This window comes from Coloeus monedula (assembly GCF_965178545.1).
Source record: "Coloeus monedula genome assembly, chromosome: 2".
Lineage (NCBI taxonomy): Eukaryota > Metazoa > Chordata > Aves > Passeriformes > Corvidae > Coloeus > Coloeus monedula.
In genome coordinates, this window is record NC_138782.1 from 44,711,154 (window position 1) to 44,738,759 (window position 27,606).

Sequence of the window (27,606 nt, forward strand, 5' to 3'; positions counted from 1 at the left end):
ATCTGCTTATGCCTTCAGTCATTAAGGGAAAAAATAAAACCCAACCTCCTTCTGAAGGCAAACAAGCATTTTCAACTGACTGTCAGCATAAGGAGAAAGATGTCTCAGAATGGAAAGAAAATCTCCAAAGAGGAGGGAATCCTCTTAAATGTCTGTTATAGAGTAATCCACTAATCAGCACTGTGTCCCTCTAAGGAAACAGCTAGCTGCTCCAAGGGAATACAACAGCATGTGTGCCGAGGGTGCTGGGCAACAAACCTGTCTGGAAGCATTCAAAAAATGCAGCAAGGAAACCAATAAAGACAAAATAATAACCATGATGAAAAAGTGATAAAAGATGGGGGGAAATTTTTCACACTGTAAACTGCTGTAATTCAGAACATCATTTGCAATGCAGAATGGTGAGCGTGGTGATTACCCCAGTAAAGGGCATATGTCATACTAAAGGGGTCCCTGATGCCCTTTCCCTTGAGTGTCTCCATTTGACCCTGGAATGGTCCCACTCAGCTGTGAAGAAAACTGATGCCTTCTTCTTCTAGCTCCAAAACAAGCTGTACTTAATGTAAATGCATATCTCTACATGTAACTTGGGTGTGACCAATGATCTGCAAAATTCAACCTCTGGATTAAGTAGCCAGTAACCAGTGCAGGTCTGCTTAATTTAATATAGTGGCAAAACAAAGCCCAAAGTGTACCTTCACAGCTCTTACTCAGCTCTCTTGGGAGTCATATGGGCTCAAAAGCCCTCCACCACCCATGGCTGCCTGTTCTATGCTTTGCAAAAGACCAACATTTCTCTGTCTCCCTTGGCACTTTTGCCTCTCTTTGGGTCCCCTTGGATTTCTGCTCACAATTCCCACTCCTGTTCTTGCACATCCCAAGCAGAATTGGCCTGTCTTCTAGGAAAGCAGTGCCTGGAGACCAGTGGGGGTGACACCTTCACCCCCTCCATCATCTCTGGTATCACTGCAGGTCAGTGGCCCCTTCCTTTCTCTTAGGCTTGCCCTGGCTCTGAGCCTGTGCCAGGACCATGGCTCTGGGAAGGACCTGGTAGGCACAGAGAGCAGCTTGACAGGACAGAGTCACTCACCTCTAGCTTTTGGCTGTAGATGCTCTGCATGAGCAAAGACAAAGTTTCTTTGTTTCAGGAGCTAAGGACTTGGCAGACAAGATAAAACGTCTCAGATAAAGAACTTATGTCAGTCTCCATTTGGCTGTTTATGATACTTCTGAATGTTTTGGCAAAAGTAAGCCTTCTCCTCAGGACCTGGAAAGCAGCTCCTTTACTTTGTAGTACAACCTGCTTTGTCTCCACAGGTTGCCAGTGACCTAATCATGGTGCAGGCTAGTATAAATCTCTGACCTGGCCAGCACATCACTGCAGCCTGCCAGCTAGATGTCTGCACTTCATACACAGCTTTCTGTCTTAGCAGTAGAACATTTTACACTGAGATGAGATTTTACCCAGTGAGCTGGAAAGTTCTGGGCAAATTGATCCACTGCCTCACCTGCAGCCTTGCTTTTACTGTCAGAGCCAAAACTCTGAGCTGGGTTTCTGTCTATCTGATAGCTCTTAATTCAGATGATAGCACAGAAGAGATATTGCAATGCTCCTGTGGGTCAGCATGACTGATTTCAACTGAGAGCAAAGCAAACCTTTCAGTACTTTTCAGACAATCAAATGTTTACATTTACTCAGTTTGATTAACAGCTGCAGCCACATTCAGCCAAGCTCAGCTTAGAAAAATTACACAACGTGTCCTGTTTACAGCTTTAGCTGAACAGAGGCAGGAAAGATAAAAGATTTTCTTTATAAACTACTGATACGTTGCCTAAATCTGGCTCAAGAAACAAAATATCAACAGCTGTGGAGCATGGGATTTTTAATTCCTGGACAAACCATCAGGGTTGTTTTCCCAGTGACATGGCCAACTCACAGCCCTGCAGCTGAGATAGCACTGAGCAGCTCGTGAGTTGGCTGGAGGGAGAATAATGAATCTAAGATTCTCCCCCAGCCTCTACTACAGGTTTGTTGTGCAAATGAAATAGCTCTGCACCTCCACTTACACCTCTGTGGAGGAAGGTAGTGAGGGAAAGTAAAGGACTTAGTTTAACTCTCCAGAGCATTCTGAAGGCCAGTAACTGAAAGCATCAGATTAGACAGATTAACAGGAACATACTTAGAGCATAAGAAAAAGATTTGAAAAAAATAATGCCTTAATCAGAAACTGTTGAGCATTAAAATAATATTTTTGTAAACTTTGGGATTTTTATTTTATGACACCTATGTTTCTTCCTGTACAGTTAGCAACAGACTAACATGGAAACAGGTGCTTATTTATTCCTGCTAAAATCCATATGTAAATCAGACAGGAAGACCTCTAAGACAGAAGTATTTACTGCTTGTGCTGAAAGAATTAAATTTACTGAAATTTAATTTTTCATCCAATCTAAGGATTGAAATAGCTGCAGGTGGCTCAGTTTATAAGTGATCTGTACTATTCACATATTCAAACATACTGTTTATTTACACAAATAAGAGGTGCAAAAAAGAAAAAACCTATTACAATGCCTATATTTAGATAAAAATACTTCAGAATGAACAGTTAACAAAACGGAGATAAGACTTGTGTACAAATTATTGAGCAAATCCTGCTAATCCAACTTTAATTTGAAAAAATGCAGCAATGTTTTCACACTGCTTCAGGTGTTAAAAATGCCTGGAGAGATGGCAACCTGCTACAGGAAGGAGAAAGGTGACTCCAGGTTTTGGGTGCAGTGCTCTGCAGCCAGGACTCTGGTATAACCATCCAGGCAGTGACTCCTGCACACTTGGCTTGGCACACTGGTCCCTCTTGGTAGGAGATTTCAGTACCTTTGCGCGCTTACTAACAGCATGTTTGTCGCACCCTTGCTGCCATCATTCCCATGCAGGAGAGATATTTCTCCTTCTCTGCCCCAAGGACCTCAGAGGACCTGCCTAGACTCCTGTACCAATCATATCCCTCCTACCTCTGTGCTCCTCCACTCTGGTGGAAATCAACAGAGCCCACACATCTGTGCCAGGGTCCAGACCCCTAAAGAGCTGCCAAAGGAAGAGGAAGCACAGAAAGAGAACTGTGGGAACCATCCGCATCCTTCCACAGCTCAGCAAATTAAAGGTTTCCTAGTTGCCAAGCAGGTCTATCAGGAATTATAAAAAAGAAATGCATGACATAAAACAAAGGTAGTAAGAAGAGAGGAGAGTCCAAGAAAAGTGAAATAAAAAAGTCCTTGAGAAGAAGCCAAAACAGTAAGAGGATGCAGGTTCGAAAAGTCTGTGTCTAACATCAACAGTATTTCTGAGGATTTGTATGAAACAAGGCAAGCTATTCTTGCCCCATCCTTTATTTATTATGTTATGAAGGAATTAAATATTAGAAGAAAGGCATCATGGAAACAGGATGAAAAAAATTCATTTTCAGCATTGCTGCAATATGTCATTATTTCATCCTTCTATCTGGCTTCTTAGATCATCAATGCAACATGGAGTTCAAAGTTACCAATACATGTAATTTTGCTAATAAAGATCCTAAACACAGCTGGCAGTAATGACTTAAGCTGAAGGGGAAAAAAATCCCATTAGAGTCCTCATATTTATATATGTGTCTCTCTGTTCTTGAAGAGATGTTGCCAGAGAACAAAACCGGGGCATCGTGAGTCAATAATCTTTCGTATTCACATAATGTCCTTTGGGACTGTGTACGTTCTAGCACAAAGCCATATGTTATGTGATCATGGAGAATAAGTATTTAATCATTAGTATTATATATGGCCATGATTTTGTTTTGATGGATCAACTGAGCATTGTTTGCATAGCAAGCACCATGGAGTCTACATTTCAAGCCAAGTGGCTAAACAGAGCAGTACTGTTTCCCATATGTTACGTGAACTTCATTATCACCCTTTGCATTTGGAACTGGAAGTTACATTCTTTTTTTTCATGCATTGCTTTTTTGGCATTTTGTATTTAAATCTTCACACAGAAAGTCATGGCAAAAAAATTTAGGAGGGTCTCCTCTCATCAGCCTTTGAGGACAGAGTCTTGAGAAACAAGATATTCTCCCAAGCAGAGGGAGCAGAGCCCCACTGTTCCAGCAAGGAACAACACAAGAACTTCCAGAGAGCAACACCAATCCATTGTGTTTTGCCTGTACTTTGGGGCAAATCTCACGTGACCTACCTGGACCTGGGACATCCAACAGACATCCCACAAATCTGTCACAGCCACATCACCAGTAACATGGCAGGCAGAGACCCTGCAGAGCACCAGGGCAATGTGTCAGTGCTATGGCTGACATTTCCCAAAGACTTTGGCTCTCTGGTGCATGGAGCATGGCAATGGGCTGGGCAAGCCCTGTGAATCCCTGGTGGTCTGTGATCTCCCGGGAGAAACCAGGGAGTGGATTCTGGAATAACATAAGTAACAGGTTTTGAATTGCAAGCAACTGACTTTAAAACTGCAGCTGGGCTCAAGAAAAGCCTCTCCCACTTCCTGCTTTGTTCAGCAAAACGAGGTCAATACAGTTTGAAACTGTGGTTCTGCTACTGAATTTAGGCCACTCAAACAAAAAGTGATTTGCCAGGTCAAGCAGCTGTCCAGGGGGTTTCACTGAGAAATTATACTTCTCATAGCCTGGAGACCCCATGCAGTTGCTGTGCATTAAGATGCATCCTGAATTTACTAGTTTCACTGGGATTTTGCCAGTCAGTCTAGTCATAACCTCATCTTCTAATTTAAATCTTCATCAAAATGATAAATGGCTTAACAGAAAATTATTTATGGGACAAAAATACAAAAAACACAATCTCTTGTTCTTCTGCAAATACACACTGGAAGTGAGAATAAGTTGATGAGCATAGTTTATTCCCAGCCTGGAAATTCAGGGTTCCAGACCATCTAATAAAAACACTGGGAGAAAGACAAGCAATTAACTTTTTTTTTTTTTTTAAACTGCATATGGACCAGCAGATTTTTATCCTCTGAAAGGGTGGAGTAGCAAGACATTTTTCTAGGCTGGATTTGTAAACACATCCTGTCAGAGCATATGAGCACTCTACTTCCTAGCCCTTCAAATCCTGTACATTTCTGGAGTTTGCCGATACAGGATGGTTAACTAGCTCTGGCAGAATTTTTCGTGGAGACAATTTCCCATGAGAAAACAAAGAGGACTGGCTCCTTATTTGTCATGTCAGCCCAGCTATTCTTTGGACTCCTGATTTCTCTGTACACATCCTGGCGAAGGACCTGTTTGAGGTCTTCAGCTCTCTCTTTCTTCTCAGGCTCTCCAAGTAGATGCCAGGGATCTGGAGGCCTTTGGTTTTTGCAGGTGTCAGAGGCTACTCCAAGGTGAGTAAGCAGCCTCACCAGGTCTCCAAGCTCTTTTCCCTGACCATAAGGGCCGGCCCCAGGGCTAAACAGTGGACTCCATGGTGAGCTCCCTGCCCATCCAGTAATTCTGATTTTCAGAATTCCAGGCTCTGCTGTTCCTTGCACTGCTTGGGAACAGGAGCAGCTATCCATTCTCTCCTAGATTTCACCTGGAACTTTAGGTGTCCCCTTCTCAGGTATCTGTCCTGTCAACTAACCATCTTCCTATGATCCTCCTCTTTTGAACGGCAAGAATATGGAGGCAGGCAGCCTGTCTGCCTGCAAACCAGACAGGAGCAGCAAAGGAGAGCAAAACTTCATTTTTTCTTTCATGAAGTAGAATTTCCTGGAAATCCCACCATGTTGGGAAATAAACCCCAAAGTCTGCCCTTTGACATTTTGTCCTCATTTAGAACAAAGCCATTTTAATAATACAACAACATTTCCTGGGAAGAGATTCTCATTTTGTCAGCACCACAGATGGGGCTATTTGTTAATTCAGTTTCAGATGGGAGTCAGAGACACATTCCCTCTCCCTCTGACGCGTGCACACGAAGGAAGGGCAAGGGAAACAGGAGCTAAATGTGACTGGAGCTTTGAATTTCTGCAGAGCTCTATTCCTTAAGGAAAAAATTCCAAGGATAAGTTCTGGAGCCTCAGGCATTTCATTTGAGTCTTTTTTTACTCAAAATAAAGGACTCTAGAAGTGTCCTTTTTTCAGTGAATGGCAGATTGCAAAAGCAGAGGCAGACAAGCATCTGGCTTGTCAAGAGTCAAGAGATCAAGGAAAGCTCAGAATGTCTTTTTCTGACATTACGTTTGAATCCAGACTTCTATGTTAAGAAGTTTTCCAACTAACAATGAGTTATGATAGGGAAGAAGTGGCTGTAATAACTAATTTAATTTTTTAAAATTATTTTTTGATATATTTCTTTTCTCTCACACTGAAAGCCAGTTTTATGGGGAGAACTCTTCAGTGGGTTACCTGATGTCAGGGTCCCATGAGCCTGGAGTCAGTGTTATCAGCAAAAAATCCTTCCTGTTTTGGCTATAGCTTTTGCTATCACATTTGGCCTGGATAACGCCATAGGTCAAAATACATAAAATTAGTCACTTAACCAGGTTTTTTTCTGAATATCGTTTCTTCTTCTCCATTTAGAGAAAATACAGGAAGTTTATTCCCTAGGGAATCTTAGAGAAGGTTGGGAATTGAAGCTCTTGTATTTTTCACATAATTCAGCAACCTACTGGAAAGGAATTTGGAAAAAGCACTACAGGAGGAAACCAAACCCTTCTTACAGGTTTTCCTTTGGGAGAAAGTTATTTCCCTTCCTAATTATATTTCATAGGTGTCTTCTTAAGTAATGTACTAACTACACAATTAATATGAAATTCATAGGGATGTTGCTAGGTGTTAGTTACTGTTGTCATTTATTAACTTCAAAATGTTTTTCCAGTCTGTCTGCCAAAAGACTGTGAAGGATGATGATGGTGTGTGTGTATTATGACATATATAATGGGTGTGCAACTTCATTATCCTTAGTGGATGTCCACACTTGGAAGAAAAATGTCTTAAATCTCCAGTCTCCTCCACCCAAACTATGTTGCTTTCACATCATCCTTACAGTCTTTATTTTAATCACTGGATATTAGATTATTCTGCCCTTTCACAGCATGCAAACCATTTTAGTAGGTGCTTAAAAGTGAGATGAAGAAGATTGTTTGTATTAAGATATCAACTGGCAACCTGGAAAGTGCAAATACATAAATATTTCTAAAGAAGAATAATAAAAGCATATTGATAAGTCTCTTAAATGAAACCTGAAATTTTTTTTTACCGCCATCTTGTTACACAATATTGTTTCCTTTCAGTGCAGCTTACTATCCTGTTATTAAAAAACAGACAAACAAAAAACACAGTGAAGGAAAAAGCCTTTGGAGGAGATAACTAAAAAGGTAATTTCCATTTATTGAATACCATAGCTACACATCATGCTTCACTTGAATATATATTCACTGTTATGACTTCATGGATGGTAACAAAAAAGGAATAATAGGCAAAAGGAAATGTTCCACTATGTCAGACCCCTGATCACAATGGTTTTAACTAGAAAAGGGAAAAAAGCTCTTTGCAACTGTATTTTTCACAGCCCAGGATCACACAGGGTGGAAGGCATTTCATTCCTTTTTTCAGCTTCTATTCCTTTCCTCAAGATGTCTTTTTATCTATGATTGTGGAGAGTGCATTTTATATTCATTAGGTCAAGTTCGCCCCCGGTGTAACCCTAGCCAAGTGCGTGGCTTTGGGCCAGGAACAATTTCAGCCTCTGGTCTCCTTCTTTCTGGGATCATTGCTACCTGAAACCAGCATCCTCCCCCAAGGCCTGGCTTTGGGATTGCCTAACCACCATGCACAGACGTGAGGCAATGCTTTCTACCCAGGGACTGGCAGCTGCCTGTGAGCCCCATCTACAAACTGGCAAAACGAGACACCTCTGGGCGTTGTGGGAGACTAAACTATACATAGACATCTCTCTCTTCCAAAATGAGAGCTTAAATAGTAAATTTAGGGGCAGGTGTTGCCCTGGGAAAGCAAAAAGCAGTTCATCCAGGCATTTTGGCAGATGTCTGAGTGACAGCATGAAAGCAGAACCACAACGACATTACTATGTGTCATTACTCTTCACAGCTCACGTTACAAGACGGCTCTGGGATAAGTTTGCCCTTACAGACCCCACAGACAAATGGGAAGTACTTAAACAATATTCCAGTGAACCCTTAGTCTGAGCCTTTATTTAAGATATAGCTGCCTCTTCCTATTTACTGTTTCCCTGCAGCTTAAAATAGTGGAATGTATCATGAAGATCTGGCCATGAGCAAGCTTACTCCCTGTAATTGCCCACATCACAGGCCCCTAGCAGAAAGACACTGGGTGATACTGGTGGATGATTAGAAGCCTTCTTTCATGTAGAGGTTAAAAAAAAGTTGGATTAGAGCTTTAAGGCTAATGAGACTCAGAAATTTGAATTCCTGTCCTGTTTTTAAATTAAAACAAGGCACAGCAAAATCAGGTTAACTTTTATGCTTTGCTTTTATTCCTATTAATTATCACATGAAGAGCCTGAAACAATGGGGAAATTGCTTACCTCACATAGGTTTCATTTTTTTCTCTGGCTTCAAGGAAATTGCATAATTCTTTTTTTTCTCTTAATTCAACTGCTCAGAGACATATTACGCAATAATATCCAAGCTCCCTGTCCTTGACACAGCTAATGCAGCTAATGAGAAACAGCAGCCAGGAACCTCCAGTAGCTCCAGTAGGTTCCTGCAATGGCACAATGTAGCCTTTACAAGAAAGCTGCATAAAACATCAGAAAATGCTGTCTTTAAGATGAGAAAAATAATAGTTGTTTTAGGTTTTTTTTCCTATCCCTTCTAAAAGAAGACAATTCTCTGAGGCTGAAGCAACACAGCCAAGCAGAAGCATTTAGTGCTACCTCACCACAATGACTTTGGAGGGGAGTAGAGATTTAACTCACCATAATTCTATCAGTGAAATTGAGGCATCGCTCTTTGAAAATTATTGCAGAGATTCAGTGTAAAACAATCATCAAGTCATTGTGGCCAACACAGGTGGTCCTAGCACCAGTTGCCTTTCTCACGGTAGGAACACTGGAACTGGTCACCCAGAGAGCTGATTAATACCTCAACCCTGGAAATACCCAAGATTAGGCTGGGTGAGGCTCTGACCAGCCTCATAATAGTTGAAGAAGTTCTTGCTCATGGTAGGAGGGCTGGTCTAGGTGATCTTTAAAGTCCCCTTCGACACAAACAATTCTGTGATTTGTATGAACCTCCGTGAATCTAATAGGAGAGTCAGACCAACAGTGTTTCAAAGTCCATGCCTTCAGATAAAACTAAAATGTGTGCACATAAATGTGTGCATGATTGTTTTTTACAGCAGAGGACTAATGCTTCTACACAAAGCCCAGAAGGAATAGGAAATTTGCAATGTGACGCAGTAAGGTAACAATGACATATGTTGTTGACCTCAGCAACATCAGTAAAAGCTGAAGTGCCCTGCCTTCACTAGGGGCAGTAATTTCATGTAATTATCTGCTGAATGTCTTCTTCCACCAGCCCCATGTAAAGTAAATGAAAAAAAAAGACCACCTTCTCTGGCAGTGAATATATAACCTAGGAGCCAAATCATCAGGCAATCTACTTTCTCTAGCCTCTGGAATAATTACCTATCTGATTTACAGAAAAAAAAAAAATAATAATAATAATAATGATGTTGATGATGATGATGATGACGATGATGATGGAAGGGCTGGAGGCAATTTGGAGACCAGGATCAGAATTCAGTACGATGGTAGCCAGTTGGAAAAATGAGCTGAAATGCAGGATCCAGCAAACCTAGGAGATGAACATGAGTCAGCAATGCCACATATCTGTAGACAAACTCAATACCACAGTGGAATGCTAAATTATGAGTGCCATATTTAAGAGGCACCAAGCCATGCCTTCAACCTTCACAGCACTGGGTGTTAACCATGCAGGGGTGTAACCTTTGAGAGCCAGAAAGAGAAACATGGAACTAGAGGAAGTTCAGAATGCAGCAAAAATTTACAGAGGTCTAGAACACACAACATATGAAAACAGATTGAATGACTTGGTTTTGTTTAAAGTAGAAAAGAGAATTCTGAGGGGAGACATGATAACTGTCAAGTGTGTAGAGGGTTGGTACAAGAAGGCAATGAATTATCCTCTGTACCTAATGGATTAAGACAGAGAATAACAGGTTTAAATTGCACCAAGGGGATTTCCCACCTGGGGAGGCTGTGGAATCTCTGTCACCAGAGGTTTTGAGGAGCAGTTTAGACAAACATCTATCATGAATGATTTAGAAGTAAATGCTTTGGGCTGGTGGGCTGATCTTTGGAGATGACTTCCCAAGGGTTCGTCTGTGACTGGATGACAGAATCAAGCTAATTGGCACAATATTTTACAATACCTTTGTACTTAGAATGTATTTTCATCCACCAAAACTAAACCCAAGAAATCACAAACTCTCTCTGGTTTGGACAGAAGGAAAGTCATGAGTTCATTTGTTTACATTAACTAAGACAGTGGAAATATTTCATTGTCGTTCATTTCATTTCAGACACAAAATAAAACTAATCTGGAAGGTTCTTATCTGGGAATGGAATGTATATTGCTTTGTTAAATCAAATTCATGATAGCTATAAATCTGATTTATGCCACATCACTTACTCTGTTTGGTCCAGTATCTTCTGCTAGCAACATTCAGTTTCCATGAAAATATATAAACCCTTCAGTTTAACACTAGTTTTTGAATGAAGGTGTTGTTTTTTTTTTTAGTTTAAGATGCTATATTCACATCAAAAATAAAGATTTAACATAAACCAGTAGACATAGGACTAGCTTATCATCAGTGACTTCTGTAGGCCTTCCCAGGTGTATCCAGCTTTCAGACCCTATACCGTTTTGTCACCAAAAATTTGTCATTAACACAAGTATACTGTTCCCCCTTCAAAGTTATTAAAATGCCAGAGACAGAGTCCACTCCTGGCAGCAGCTTGTTCACAAAAATAAGCAGAATTACTCTGGTTTTAATTAAATGCAGAATTCTGAAGAGCACAATTTGGCTTAAGTGATCATGGGAATGTTGGTGGGTAGAAGCTCCATGCAGACAATAAAATAAAAAGCAGTATCTTCCAGAACAACATCTTACATTGTCCTTAAAAAAGATGTCACTTTCAGGCCTGCAAGGATTTCAGGGAAGATCCTATTTTAGTCTTTAATTTCTGTTGCTCCTTGTTTTCGGACTGCCAATCATGAATTGAAGCAAGGCGTACTAAATTACATTTTAACAGAAATTCCCTACCACTTCATTTTTTTTTATTAGGCATATGCCAATTTTTTTTAAACGGTTTTATGTATTTTTATTGATATTTTCTCTTTCTGCAATAAAGTACCATGAGACAAATAGATCTATTCATTTCTTAAAAGGGAAAATACAAGTCACAACACTGTTCTGAAAAGATAATTTGGTATGATTAAATGAAAAAATAATGGAAGAAAGAAAATAGTAAGTACTGCTGACTACCTCCAGATATTCCAGGATTATATAACTTTGTATCTAAATGCAATCATGTATAATGGAAAGCAAAAGATTTTTGGAGAATGCATCCAAAAAGCACTTATTTCATGGTGAATTAATAAAATAGAAAAGGCCAAGGGAAAGCAGAATTCCTTCGTGGGCTTGCTCTTCCCCTCCCCCCAACGGTGCAACCCAAGCTTGCCCGTATATTGGATTCTAATCGGAAGAGTGGGTAGTACCTGATATTTTGCAAACCACTTAATCCCAAACAGTTTTTTACAGTATCTGCTGTAAACAAGAACAGTGCTGGCCACCCTGCTGTGCTTTCTGACCTTTACAGCACCAGAAAAATCTGCTGTGTAAATCCATTTTAAGAATTCTGTGGCATTTGGTAGATGTTCAGCTGGGAAAGTCCCCCACATAACAGCACACAGAAAGTCACAAAAACACCACTCCTCTCCCCAGCATACAGGACACTCAAGGACAGATGACACGGCAAATATTTAATGAAACTAGACTATTCTTGTGCCAGCTGTTTTCCTCACATATTGCTACATATTCCTTCAAAGCAAGACTTTTACTTTTCTTAAGCTATTTGGGAGTTATATTATAATCACTTTTTTTCCCTAAAAGCAGTCTCAAAGCATACTCAAAATTCCTTGAAAAGACCTATTAAATATTTACACTTGCAGCTGTTTGTTTCAATTTTTTATAGATGAAACATGCTATCCACCTTAGCTAACTAGGAACATTTCCTATCTGCTTTTGGGACTTTCTAATTTCAAATAGTCTTGCCTTTAGAAGAGAAACTGAACATATAAACTCTTTGGTTTGCCTGTTAAAAACACAAAGGTATAGATGGTGCTTCTGTGGATACACTCTTCTGTTGAAGATTAATCTTTTATGACTTTGACTCTTTGGTAATTAAGTATGCCCTTCTGTGTCCTTCTATCAAAGAGATCTCAGAGGGAAAAACTAGTGATTATGAAAATTCTAAATACAATATTGCAGGATGGTAACACCATCCACAACAGTTTTTTCCTCCTATTAGCCATTAGAAAATCTTTCAAGCACTTAACTTTGCCAAACTTGAAGTGTGTCAGCTAAAGTTTTCCATTCTCAAAACCACAAGCATTCAAGCATTTATGAGGAGTCCAGGGGGGACTTTTTTTCAAATGGAAAAAAATTATAGTGAATTTCCATTTGAAAAGTTCTAGTGCCTGTGTCGTAGGGCAGATTCTCTCTCTCCCCCAAGGGAAAAAGGGGTTAATAAATTCTTGGGCTATGGAAGAGCTGCACAGCTGCGAGGGCTGAACAGATGAATGTCTCTATTCAGCATGGATTGATGATGCTGTGGTCACAGCCAAAAAGCCCCAAAGGGCTTTTCTATCCAGAAAAAGGCCTTGATAAAAGTAACCAGAAAGCAGCACACAGCTGAGTCCCACTTTAAGGAAAGAGAGATACATTAGGTTTGGAAGAAGAGTTTCTCCTTCAGAGATCAAACTCGCTCAAGATTAAGAGGGGTTTGGGGGATGCACACTGTCTGACTGGGTAATAACAGCAGTTAGTCCTAGAAGGTAGGAGATCCAGAAAATTGAAGTATTTCCCTTTTATTTCAGCGAGTGGGGATTGTGACAACATCCATGCTTGCAGCAAGAATTCATAGTTTTTCTAAGTGTGTCTTCTGCCTTAAGCCTGAGAATAACATTCTTCTGTGTAAAATATGTCGTGCTTTAAAAAAATAAGTAATAATTACAGTTTACACCTCCTCAGCAGATGTTGCAACCTCCCTGAAGAGTCAGTCACTACTAAGTTGCAACCCATGGCTCAGAAACACTTGCTGATACAGCGATGGGCTATATTCTGTATTTGGTAGTGACTCTTGATGTGTAGTTCAGAGCATGCAGATGAGAACATTTGCTAAATTAAGCTTGAAGAAGACCATCCAGAGGATCCCTGTGGTGGAAATTAAAATTTAAATCTTGCCAATAATTTGTGAGTGTAGCATACCAGGGTGTAGGCCCTGCATAGAAAATGATTTCTTGGTTAATCTGATTTTGAACTGAAAAAGTGTTTAAAAGCAATGAAGTGGGTTATTCCACATTTGCTTTGATCATACAAAACCTGATTCTGATATTCAGAGTTCTGCTGAGCATGATCTGGCTGCACTACACTTCTATAGCCATTGATGAGACCACCGTGTTCTAGAGAATACCTGGACATGATACAGCATATCCTACCATTGTATGATTTTGCTCAGCAAAACACTGCTAAATCCTTTACAAAGGAATGTTTGTTATGGAAACTAAACATAATAAAAAACAAAAAACAAAAACAAACAAACAAACAAAAAAACCTAAACATAAAAAAAACTAAACATAAAAAAACCCTAAATTATAGAAACAACTTGATCTATTTATACTAAATATTACATGCATAAATTAGGGACATCTATTAAAATACAACATTCTTTACAGTACTGAAAGTGATCTGGCTTTACTGATTGGTGTTAAAGTGGGGATAGTAACTCCAATTTTTCAGGGTTTTTTTAAGTAATCCGATTTAAAAATTCTGCTTTGGCAAATTTAAGTGAAAAGACAGCAAAAGAAAAACTCCATCTGCTTTCACCAGTCACATACATGCTCTCTGCTCTTAGCTAAAGTCAATGAACGGTGAGAATGTCTAGTCTAAAAAACAAAACCGTCTAAAAACTCTTTTCTAAGATCAAGTAAACTAAGAAGAACACAAGAACGAACATTTTTTTCTGATAATTTTATTTTCACATTACTTTAACATTTTTGAAACTATTTAACAGTTATTTAAAAGACAGATATCATTTCTTTTGAAGAGAATACATTTGTCACATATTCCCTAAGAAATTCACAGAATGTAGCATGAATAGTAAACCAAAAAAATTCTGCCTTCAAACATCCGTGCTGACTCCAGTAAGCCCAAAGAAGTATAACAGAAGGACTCTCATGGCATTTCAGAGAGACATACAATCCTTCTTTCTTTCAGAATAATTTAAAAATTTGTCACAAACAGATCAAGTTTAAAAGTGGAACACTTGTTATTTTCCTTGTATTTTCAGTCTAGACTAAAGTGGTCCCAGTCTAGAAAAGCACTACAGAATGCATCTAACTATAAGCACCCAAGAAGTCCTTTGAAAGCCAATTCTGAGGTGATTTGCTAGAATGAAGTCAGATTGAGCAGTCTCCTTCTTTTCTTGATCTGTCGCCTGTATTTTTGCAATAAAGGTAACAGATTGTACAACAGAGAAACTTTGAGAACAGCTTGAGGAACTTCCAGAAAATAAACTCAGAAGAAAACTGTAGTTTAAAAGGGAATATTATGCCACTTGCTTATGGCTAGTTACCAGTCTCCTTTCTCTCAGCAAGTCATTATTCTCAGAGTAACACGGCCAAAGCTCCCCAGGCTGGCAAGTGTCAGGGTAGGAACAATTGGAGTTTGCCATCCAAGGTGGCTGTGGTGAGCTGCAGTTCAAAAGAAAAGAACATATGGCTTTAATGAAGATCTTTCCAGTAAGCACAGTTTACTTTAGAGCAACAAACCGAGTGAAGATCATTAAGATGATATTTAAATTACTTCTATGTTAAAAGGTCCGGGATTCATTTAAAAAAAAAAAACAAACCCATAGACTCCTCTCAACCAAGATAATCTGAGAATTCCATTTCACTTAGACTTTTATTTTCTAACTATTTTCAAATTTGTGTCAACATCCGCTAACACATCAACAGTCTGTAAAACTGAAGCATATGTTAAAACCACATAGAAAGTCAAACAGACTTCACTGTGTATGACTCAAGAAGGGAATATGGAAGAAATAAGAACAAGCTGGAATAAATGAGGATGGAAAATACTGTGAATTAAATCAGGCATACCAACAAATACAGTTTTCTGATTTTTATTGGTGTAAAGTGTAGAGTAAGAATTTCCTTTGTAAGAAAGTATGTTGAAAAATTTTACGAAGAGGCAAGTCTTGAAGACGTGCATAAAGAGCCTTCAGTTGCATGAGCTTTCTTTCACCAGTGTCAGAAGATCTTAACTATAAAATAAGAGGCAACACTATTTTCTGCACTTACCCCCACAAACAAGCACTTGAAAACCTGCTGTACCTCAGAAAGGGACAATCTACAAATGACACCACTCATTAGTAATTAAAAATTCAAAGTGTTTACTCCTTGCATATTAGGATTTGCAGTTATTTCACACCAGTGATAAAAAATCTGAAGGGCTGGAACCAAACAGGCATCTCATGCTCTAACCAGTTCATTTGGTTAACTTTTTGCATCCTCATTTTTCTTGATCTGTTCTTTCTTTGACACTTTGTCTCATTTGCTTTCCTCCTTTGGTGAAAGGAACTGTGTGATCAATGAATTATGCTCTTGGGTTTGTATTCCCTCCTTCAATATCTCCAATGATTGATTCTTCTAATTTCTCATAAGTGTTATCTCTCAAGACAGTGACTTATATTCTCTTATTTTCTTTTTCTTACTTTCACTTACATAACCTGAAATAATTGTCCAATCTAATTTCTCCAACTCTACTTTTTACAGCTATCCAAGATTACTACATACTCCCAAAGACTTCTAATATGGTTTTTATCTACCTCTGCACCTTATTATTGTGTTGTTATTTAACCCCAGACAGCAACTAAGCACCCCACAGCTGCTTGCTTACTCACTCGCTCCACCCCAAGGGGGATGGGGCAGAGAATCAGAAGAATAAAAGTGAGAAAGTTTACAGGTTGAGATAAAGACCGTTTAATGGGACACAAAAGGAAGAAAATAACAATGATGCTAATGATAACAATAATGATGAAAGAGTTATAATATACAAAACAAGTGATGCACAACAGTAACCACTCGCTGACTGATGGCTAGACACTTTGCAAGCAGATGCACTAAGCCAGCTTTCCCCTCAGTTTAGATACCCTGAGCATGATATCATATGGTATAGAATATCCCTTTGGCCAGTTTGAGTCATCTGTCCTGGCTGTGTCCCTCACAACTTCCTGTGCCCTTCCAGCCTTCTTGCTGGCAGAGCAGGAGAAGCTGAAAAATCCTTGACTTGGTATAAAAGCTGCTTAGCAAAAGCTAAAACATCAGTGTGTTATCAACATTATTCTCATACTAAATCCAAAACACATCAGCTACTAGGAAGAAAATTAACTCTATCCCTGCCAAAACCAGGACATATTGGAAAGACAATGTATCTATAAAATGCCTAAGTAATGTGTCCTTTCTAAATTTCTGTAGCCATTTATCATGTGCGGAGGGAAAAAAATAATTATTTTATTAATTTATTATTATTTCATGTTATCAAAAGAAAACTGACCTAACCTGAGAAATCAGAGATTAATTCTATTCTATTACAGGAGATAATATAGAAATCTTATTTAGCTTTCAATTTAAAACAAAATAATTTTAAATAAACTGAAATTTTACAAGACCTAAGGATGTCATCTTGTCCATCATCCTGCTCCAGGTGCAACAGAAAACATTAGATAAGCTTAGCTATGGCTTTCTCTGGCTAAATCTTGAAAAATTTCAAGGAAATTTCACAAATTCCAGTGTTTAACTGCCTTCTTAGTGTCTTTCTATTTTTTTCCCTAATGTCCAACCTGAACCTCAAAAACTGCAATGTGTGGTCAATCCTCCTGTGATATCCTCTGACAGTACTGAAACACAGCTTGGCTTCCACCTGCTAAATGTATTCGCTACACTGCTATTACATTCTGCTTCCAGGGACCTTCTGTTTTCATTAACCATAAAAAATTATCTTTCTACTCCAACTAACCACCTCCACATTTTGGCAACATCAAACCAATCGCTGAATGGTTAGCTGAACTAAAAACGCCCACCTTCTGGCTTTAAGATCTCTCCTTGTTGGTTATGTGCTCTAAACTGCTGTCCCTCAAGTCCTTCTCCTTCCTTTTCCCTCTCTTTTACTTTTTCCACCTGTTTTCCTTGGCAGTTGATAAAATGAGGTTGGCCTTTGGCTGCACCATTCTCCTGAGAAGTGTTACACTCAGTATCTTGCCATGAACAAAAGGAATATACCCTATATACAGAGCCAATAGTTTTTATTTAGCCCAACCAATGTTTTAAAAGCCTAACAAAAATAACCTAATTATTGGACAGTTAACACTCATAATACAAAAAATGCCTAATTATTTAAAAATATTTCATAAAAAATAGAGGGTTTGATGGGGTCAATTAGTCATTAGCATCCTGAGTTCTTTCAGTGTTAATGGTGATTTTCCTCCTTAGAATGTTTTTCTTGGGTTATACATTTAGACATTACATGGGTTAATGTAAACTAGCTCTGCTCTGGTTCAATGGACTGAAAGTCTGTTAGCATACTGAGTCCATTTTCTGGTTTGACTTTGTCAGAGACAAGCCTAAAATGCATCCTCATTAAGTGTACAGCAAAGAGAAGTGAAGTGGGATAAGTAGGGACAACTGGGAGATTCAAAAGCAGATTTCTGATCCAAACTAAATTGCTAATACACACTTACAGGGAGCCCAGCTCAGCCTTCAGATGTTAGTATAAATTCCTATGCCTGACTGCTGAAAAAGCATATTCACTTATGTAAGTGGCATACTATATAGAACCACGGAATATGCCGAGTTGGAAGGGTCCCACAAGGATAATTGAGTCCAGCTTCTGGTCCTGCACTATCCCAAGAGTCACACCATGTGCCTGAGAGCATTGTCCAAATGCCTCTGGCACTCTGTCAGGCTGGTGCTGTGACCACTGCCCTGGGGAGCCTGTTCCAGTGCCCAGCCACGCTTTGGGGTGTGAACCTTTAGGAAACTTTTGCTAATATCCAGCCTAAACCTCCCCTGACACAACTTCAGGCCATTCCCTCGGGTCCTGTCTCTGGTCACCACAGAGAGATATTAATGCCTGCCTGCCCCCCCGCCTCCTGCTCATGAAGAAGTTGTAACTGAAATGTGGTCTCCCCTCAGTCTCCCCTTCTCTTCTTTTATGAAGGGACTGAAGATAAATTCACAACATCCATAACAATAGTTTTAGACTGTGTTATATTTCAGGCACTATAGAAATTTTGGTTAATAGTGTAATAGCAGTATAATAACAGTATAAAGCTAATTGCAATTTGTATTAATATAGATAATAAGAGCTACTAAAAATCTGACCTTTAGGACCCTTTAAATTCCTGATTTATCACACTTAAGAGCTATTAAAATTCATTAATAATGTCCTCAACTATATTTAGAATCTATAGAAATCTCAATAAGATTTTTTTTAAATATTTGACTTATGATGATATTACATCTCCAAATAATGAAAGTATGTTACTTCATTCAAACCCCTCAGCTCCCAAACGTGCTACTCCAAAACTGTGTTTTACATTAGGTTTGAAATCTCTATAGTAGTTAAATCAATATACTACTTAAGATTGAAAAAGAAAAAAACCCAAACAAACCAAACGCCCAAACTAATTATGTCTTACTATTACATATTCATATCTTGGCATCAGTTCTGTGAATAATTTGCCACCTATGTAAAGGTTTCCTATGGGACAAACACTAGAATATTGTGGAATATTATGAAATTGTGGACTATTTTTTATATCAATGGATATATGAGCAAAGAAAAAACCTTCAAGCAGGGTGGGGAAGAAGATTGAAGTTCTGTGCATTTTAGAGCTTCTTACAAAAAATTCAAGCTTTAGAAAGTACCTATGATATTTGACACCAGAATGGGGAGGAGAACAAGTTCTTGAACACAGCTCTCCTCTACTTCATGATCTGCACAACATAGAAAAGTTTATTGGTTATTTAAGCTAAACCAGTGACATGCAGTGTTGGAAGGCTATCAGTTAACTAGCAGCATGATTTTCAAGACACTGTCTACTGCATTACCTTTTATATTAACATAGTATATATATTTTTCTAGAATTATCTTTGGTTGGAGGGAAATATGTTTCTGTAGTGATATCACACAAAAAAAAAAAACCAAAAACCATGCTGCAAATTAGAGACTGGATTTTTTTAAGCTACAAACACAAATGGTTGAATTTGTATAAAAATGCATCAAACTAATATTCTGTTTTAATATTTCACACAACACACGTGTGTATATATATTTGTATAGAGGGCAGGCTTCAAGACATACTGTACTTCAGGAAATAACAAGAATCAAAGCAATTTCATCTGGTATCACATTACAGGTACATAATATGGTTTTGCTTTCTTTTAGTTAGTATAAGTATGTGTAATATGCAAGTGGAGACACAAATTTTGAAAATGTCCACTAGCTGCACAGCAAAAAGTACCATCTTGCCAAAAGTCCAGTATCTAAGCAGAGCAGATGGGAATGTAGTTTTTAGGGGGTTAGTATTTTCAGCTTTCATTATTCAAACTTTTCTATGAAAATAAGAGGCCACAGGTAGAACCAATGTTCTTGAATTTTGCATTTGTTTCAGAACTAGCAACAAGCAAGAGCAACAGGAAAAGGAGGCATTATGGAATTGGATTTTACTACATTTTTCTTGTTCAGAAAGTAGGGTCCAAAGCAACGCAGAATTCATCACCTTTAATCCTGATGATCTATAGTGCATGAAGGCTTTACCAACTCTGATTTTGTGGTTTAAGCCAAGAACAGAAGACATGTAAGCAGCACTTTGGAAAGATTTGTTCTCTTGAAAGACGAGTGTTTAATTTGACAGCTGCATGAGTGTTTAATTTGACAGCTGCACTCTTAAGCATTCAGTTAGCTCAAAGCCACATGGGTTTTTTTGCAAACAGAAGACAGAAGTTTATATTAAGATAGCTCTCCTATTGCAGAAATGAGAATTGAGGAGAAAATATAAAAAACAGGTTAAGAGCTTTTAGCCATAATTCCTTGAGGTGTATCATACACACATAACCATCTAGGGGCAAGTACCCGTAGCATCACTCGAGCTGAGAACTTCAGTTTTTATAGTACTTGTATGCTATACATGATCACATTTTTCCTCCCATTATGCATGGATAGGGTAGATGGATTTTAGTGTCTCTAATGCCTGTATTTGATATGCTTTGCATATCAGAGATGGCTTGCCTATTCAGAGGGACTCAAGTTCAGGGACCACCATGAATGAGACATTAAACAGCTGTTAAAGGACCCACTGGTGATGTTTATGTATAGATGCTCTAGGTAGGCTTTTGGCCTTAAGGAGGAGAAAGTTTTTTCTAGAATTGATAGGAAGGATAATTGTATAGAAAGCCAAATTATTCAATAGATTGAAGTTGTAAGAGCCAAACAATGTCTCAAAGTTAGTAAGCTGCAGCTGTAGAGAGGCCAAGGATTAAAAACATTTTTCCAGACCACCTATATGTGCAGAATGCCATCAGAAAAATTATGAAAATGTAACAGATCCACCATATCCAGTATTTTCACTAGTCGCATAAACAAATGAACAGATACATTTAAAGATAACCAGGTATAAAAATATTCTATTCTTCCCATACTGGACTGGAATTTCAGCCTCTTCAGGACTCATTATTGTTGAGGTTTATTAATTTGCCTCTCTTCTATGCAAAGCTTGAGTCCACTGCCAGCAAGGTGCAGTCTGTGTTCCCTATACACTTTGTAGCCTTATACTGGAGTGCCTCCACTGATTATCCTTCTTCCACCAAATATTTCATAAGCCTATCAGATCACCCAGGGCCACCTTCCCTCAGTGCTGTCCACTCTGTTTTCCCATCATATGTCTTTGGTTTTAAAACTTTTTGACTTTCCTTATGACTCAGATTAAGTTTATCTCTTCTGGACAGATGTTCCTGGAGCCTCCTGGGAGGCTTCTCTAATGCATAATACTTTTAAATGCACTACCTACTTCAGCACCTACATTTCTTTGCTGTCAGCATTTAATAAATATTATTTAAGTGTTCAGTAAAAGCAGAATTTTCATCTATTTAATTTAACATGACATTTTGATAGGCAAGTAAAACTAGTAACTCACAATAATTCTTTTGATGTGTCAAAATTACTTATCAACTTGTTCTTGGATTCTTCATTACATTTATGTAAGATCCATTTCCAATTATGTTCACAAATCTGGAAATACTGAGTTTGGCTGGGGTTCTTTTTTGTCTTCTATCAATTCCTATGTACCCTAGATTTCCTCCCTATTATTTTTTTCTCAACCTAAATAACTAGGAAAAAAATTTCCAGCAAAGTATTTTTTTCCTTCTAGTAGACAAACTGAGTTGCCTGCCAAACATTTGTTCAAAAGGCAATCATGGCAAATGTCTTACTGCATGTCTCAGGTCTAAAATTAAGAAACTACAGATTTGAAAGTTCATAAGAAAGAACTAGAATTGAAAAGATCAAAACCTATTAACATGGAATAACTTATGTAACCTTTTCCTAGGCTAAGGAACAGAGAAGAGGAATAAAACACATCAATATTGATAAAAGTATTCAAGTTAAAAAGGAAAAGAAATTTCAAAACCAAACTGAGCCATTTATATTGAATTCCTGCTCACATCTGAGGTTCAGGCAAACTGTAACTGTTTTACAATGCATTCAGCTTTATTTAAAATAATAAACAGGCCCCCATATCTAAGGTAGGGATTTTATCCCTTGGCAAAACTCCAGTTGACTTCTTGGGGGCCAGGGCTGTAATTAAGATCTTTAATTTACAGTATGTGTATGTAAGCCACTTCATCAGTTGTTCTGACTTCCCTTGCCAGATTACAGACGTACAGAAAGCTGACCCTTACTTCAGATTACTTAATTATACTTCCAGTAAGTTAATTTGCAAGTTTCCTATCAAATTAAGAGTTTTGAGGTATTTTGACTTGTTTGAAAAGCAGAGCTTATGTGGGTTCAGAATACAAAGGGAAACACATCTCAGACACCAAAATCTTACAGCAAGAACATTTCTAGTTTCTGCATTAATCCAGCATTCCATAAAGCCCCCACACCTTGGGAACCCAAACCCTCTTCAATGAGATGGTGGGATACCCTGTCTTATGCCCAGTCCCAAATTACACAATAATGCAGACTGGTTCTTACATCAGAAGTCAAATGTCAATGTGTCTGACTGTAGCACAGCAACACAGCAATACTTCCTGCTGTGGGAATTCACACACACAGCTCATTCATGGACAAGGGAAAAACTTAGCCTAGAGTTAGGGCTTCTGAAGAGCCACAGAGAAAGTAGCATACTATTACCAATGCTTGAGACACAGTTGCTGCAGACAACATAAGAATCAAAACTGTTTCCCTCATAGCATAAGAATTGACGAGTGATTTTGAGGTTTTACTCATAAGTGATGCAATTTGTGACATATTACTCTTCACATATTATTTCTCAAATTGCCAAATATGGTTCTTGGCTGCCTTGTACACAGAAGTTTGGCTTTCCTTGTCAAAGGCTAAATTGTGCTTGCATCAAGCCTATTGGAGTCAATAATAGATACCATTTCTTGAGGCCAGTGGAGCATTTCTTGAAATGTAATGTTCAAAACTTGCTACAGTGTTCCACGTGGTGACTCAACAGCACTGATGTAGATTGGATAAACTACAAAAATTGTTTGATGTCTCACATTCATGTGTTGCCATCCCTCATTCAATGCACTTAGTGCAAAACTTGGCAACTGACAGTATGACTTAATGTGCCAATTATGCCTGTATTCCAAGAAATGGGTTTCTAATTTACCTTAAATAGAGGTACCATGATAATCACCTGAAGCTATTTCAATTTTATTTCTGTCACAGATAAAATAATTTCCATTCCTATGTCTCATTACCACTGTTAATTCTTCTTTGGCTTCCATTTTCTATTACAACATCAATAAGAAATTAAAAACATACCATGAACATTTCCTCTTCTACTATACTCTGCTTTACTCCCCTTGTTGGTAAAATCACGCCATAAATCAACAATGCAAGTTTATATGGGCATTTATGCATGAGTTCATATCCATACACATACATAGAGTTTATTGTTACTTTCTTCAAACTTTAAAAGTTTGTTATGTATTGGTCGTGTTTCAGATAAAGAACTGGTTGTATTTCAGATAAAGAATACCTCTGAGGCTTTCTTACTGAACCCAAAAGAGTGCTGTGTTAATATTACTGTGTCTTTATAAATACACATCAATTAACATAAAAAAACACCCAACACAACAAACAGCTGGCTAGCCTCAGGATATTACATTGAGGAAACTTAAAATGTCTTTTACTTCACTGGTTCATGTACATAAAAACAGTAGAAGGAATAAACCTATCCATTGTTAGACTAACCCAACCTAAACTTTTCCAATTTGTTCTAAATTTATGGTATCTAAACAGCCTGTAAGCATTTGTATCTGGAATTTCCTTTGAGAGTTCATACTCAGAGTCAGCACTTCCTTGCTTTCTGATAAAAATGCCGAAGAGTTTCCATGTTCCTGGATGAAGCTGTGCTCCCATTGGAATTGAGAGGAAAGTCACCAGCAACTACAAAGGGCTGGAAATAATTTCTTGGGGTTTGTGGTTTATACCACCAACAAAGATTACCACTTCTGCTTTAGGTATTCATATTGACTGCTTCATCTGTTTTTTTATCATAAAAGAGACTCACAGAGTTTTAAAATCTTGTGGAGATTGAGATGTGGAATAGGAATCCCACAAAAATATTTCCAACTGTAACAATAAAGAAAGACCCAGAAGCAGATTCTCATTCCTGTCCAGATTTAAACTGGATAATTCTACTGGTTTTGTTGTTGTAACTCCGCTTTTTCATTGCTTTGACTCATATCCTAGTCAGTTACATCGCAGCTGCAAATGGTCCTTCTACCAAAAAATTTGACCATGGAATTCATTCTTTAGATGGCCACGTCAGCTCTCCATAAAACAGAATAAGTAAGCAGCTCAGAAAGGAATCCAGAGCAGCACACAGAGTAGGAAGATGTTTGCCAGCAGAGACAACAGAGGAACAACGATGTCACAGAATTGTCCTTGCTTCCATCCTTTCCCACGAGGCAGTGGGAAGTTCATTTCACTCAGGATTCACGGTCTAGAACATGTTCCTGGAAATGGTTTTTTGTGGCCTGTATTGCTGTAACTATTGGCTGATTTCTGCAATTTATGTGGGATCTTTTTTTCTTTAGTTTCTGAATACTCTATTTAATATTCAATTTATATATACATATGTATATGTGTGTGTGTATGTTTACATACTTCAAACAGCTAACACTTTTAGACCAGGACCTGCATGGTTTTGGGTACTACCAAAGAACTGATGCACACAAGAGGAGCTGACACTAGGATGAGAACCTCCAGGATATGTTATGGCATGTGGCTGCAGTTATGTGCAGGAGTTGGCAGTGTCATTCATTTCCAGATGAACTAAATAATAGCCTGCACTGACATTTCACCATGAACTAAGTATAGGACATGGAATGAAAAGAATATTCTAGATCAAGGAACATTTATCTGTTTCATATATGATCAAGATCTATTCTGCAATTAAAAGTCTTTCTATCCCTAAACTTCCAACTAGAAGTCTGTTCCAGGTCCTCATTCATTTGATTACTAGGCAGGAAACTAAGAAAAAGATTTTAAGTTTTTCCACGATTTTTGTTTCTCAGAAATACTTTTTGAAAGTTTCATGGATGAAATAGAGAATTCTACTAAGAATTCCCCATTATATCAGTAATTCAGGCAATTCTCTGTTCTCCATAGCTCCCTATCTCAAGTTCAGTGTAGCAGACAGAAGTTTGCACTATCAGAAGACAGTTGCTTATCTGGCTGCTGATTTTCTCAGATACATATCCACTTTTAATGTGGGTCACTGTAATAGAGGGGTTGTCATGATTGCAGCCTACTGAAGGCCATCTTGCAGTCAGATTGCTGTCCATTTGCCCAGAGAGATTGTGGAGCCTCCATTCTGGAAGATATCCAAAAGCTGACTGGACATGGATCTGAACAACCTGCTGCAGGTAGCCCAGACTGAGCATAAGTGTTGGACTGGATGACCTCCAGCAGTCTCTTTCAACCTCAACCTTTCTGTGACTCTGTGATATTAGATTGGTGAAGCAGGAATCTGAAGATACTTCATGATGAAAAAAAAACAAAGAGCACAATGTAGTTATTTGGCTCAATCACTATCATATGAGAAATAAAGTGCTAAGACTAGTCAAACTTGCATAGAATAAAGCAAAATCCAATTAAATAAAAATATAAAATGTAAAATTAGTGGCACTTGTAATACATTTTTAATGTAGAAAACACTTTTATGATAGTCTTACAATAGTAATTTTTTCAAAGTCTGCAAAATACACTTGGAACTCACATGGCTGGACAAATGATCAGGACTGTTTTCCAGATCATTTGTTTTAATGATGGGTTTGAAACAACTTAAATGTAATATCATACATTCTTCAAAAGCCTGCCATAATCTCTGAGGCTACTAATGTTTGCATGACATCATTGTCATTACAATCCTGTCTCTTCACTCAGTAACTAAATAAACTGAGGAAAACATGAAAAAGAGTTTTTACTAGCATCCTACTCAGGTGTATAATTTCAAATTCCACTTCAAAATCTGGACATTATCTCACAGGAAAAATACAGTAAAAAACCAAAATTCTTTCACGCAAACCTAGCCACACAAGCATAATCAGGCTTTCCTCCTCAAAGAAGTAGCTTTACACCCCTAATTATCCTTGAAACACCAGATGAATGGATCTTTCTTTCTAAAACTGAAGCTTGTATCAGAATTTAACAACCTCACATTTCTTCTTTTATTATTCCACATTCAGATGACTGAACATGTTTACTCAGAGTATAGTGTGGGGTTTTTTTACCAAAACCCAGATATTCTCATTCAATTTCCATATTTAAAATAGTCTCTTCATTATGAAATAGTGTATCACAAAAGACAGAAAATTATCAAAAGAGTAAACCTTCTGTATGAAGGTATTTCTATTACTTCTTGCATTCAACATTTTCAAAACAAAGAGCAGGAGTAAAAGGAAATTCTCAGTATGATTCATCCTGAATAGTGTTGTTTTTATCCCCATATGGTATTTACAAAATTTCTCCAAGTGGCATAAAGTCTGTCTTACAAAAGCTTTGAGCAAGAGCAACTTTTTTCTTTTTTTTTTAAATTAGGTGTTAAGTACTGATCACAGAGGCCCAAAGCAGCATAATGAAGTCATTTGTGCCTGGAAGACCTAGACCCAACTGACAGTAACTGCAGGTGGATGTATTTCTTCAGTGTACCTACATATGCAGTTCAAATTGTCACCATAGTTTAAAAGATTTTGAAATAAAATGTATCAGATTAGTTGCCTAAAAGAAAGGGTATAAAAGCAGACAGATCATTAAAACATTTTGCAATAACCTCAGTGGCTGGAGGCATCCTAAATTTTGCTGGGTAAAAGTAGAAGTAAACTAAAAGTAGTAGAAGTAAACTAAATTTTAGTTTAGTTCTGGGTTAACAATTTAAATAAAGAAAATAAACAATTAATAGTTACTAATCTTCTTATATGCTTATACCAAAAAATTTACTACTGAGATGTACTGAGTTTATTTGAACACTTTTTTTAAATACAACCAATGTAATTTTTAAAGAACTTTAAATTAATGGAAATGATAAAAAACCCTCAGCTCTGGCCTACCCTACAAAATACAGTATGATCTTTCTATGTAAGTTAAATTTTCTAAAGCCTCTTAACATTTACTAATGACCTTTAGGACATGTATTCTGAAATGTATTAAAGCAAAAGTACAATCATTAAATAAAAATAATTCCAAATGTCTATTAATCTCATCTAAAATGGTAGAAAACAATGAAATTTGTATTTGCATCATCCATATACATATTGATGAAACAAAGTTTAACCTGCAATTAAAATTCAACCTGATACATGGACTGCAGGATTGTACCTTCCTAACCACGATAATAGAATGTAATTTCATAAAAAATCATTGCACTAGTATTATATTATTATATTATATTATATTATATTATATTATATTATTATTTCCCAAAGGATGAAACAGATTCCACTTTGTTAAAAATACTTCTGGAAGCAAC

At 37.8% G+C, this 27,606-nt stretch overlaps 1 protein-coding gene across 1 annotated transcript in view; it reads right to left on the bottom strand.

Annotated features, from left to right (window-relative positions):
• Positions 1–14,728: 14,728 nt before the first annotated feature.
• The window catches only part of WDR27 (WD repeat domain 27), a gene marked incomplete at its 5' end in the record, with an annotated part of 93,192 nt that continues 80,314 nt past the window's right edge, over positions 14,729–27,606 (bottom strand). Inside the window, one exon of the mRNA XM_082276738.1 lies at positions 14,729–15,031. Coding sequence (XP_082132864.1) covers positions 14,984–15,031 — 48 coding nt within the window. The 3' untranslated portion in view covers positions 14,729–14,983. The remainder of the gene's footprint in view (positions 15,032–27,606) is intronic.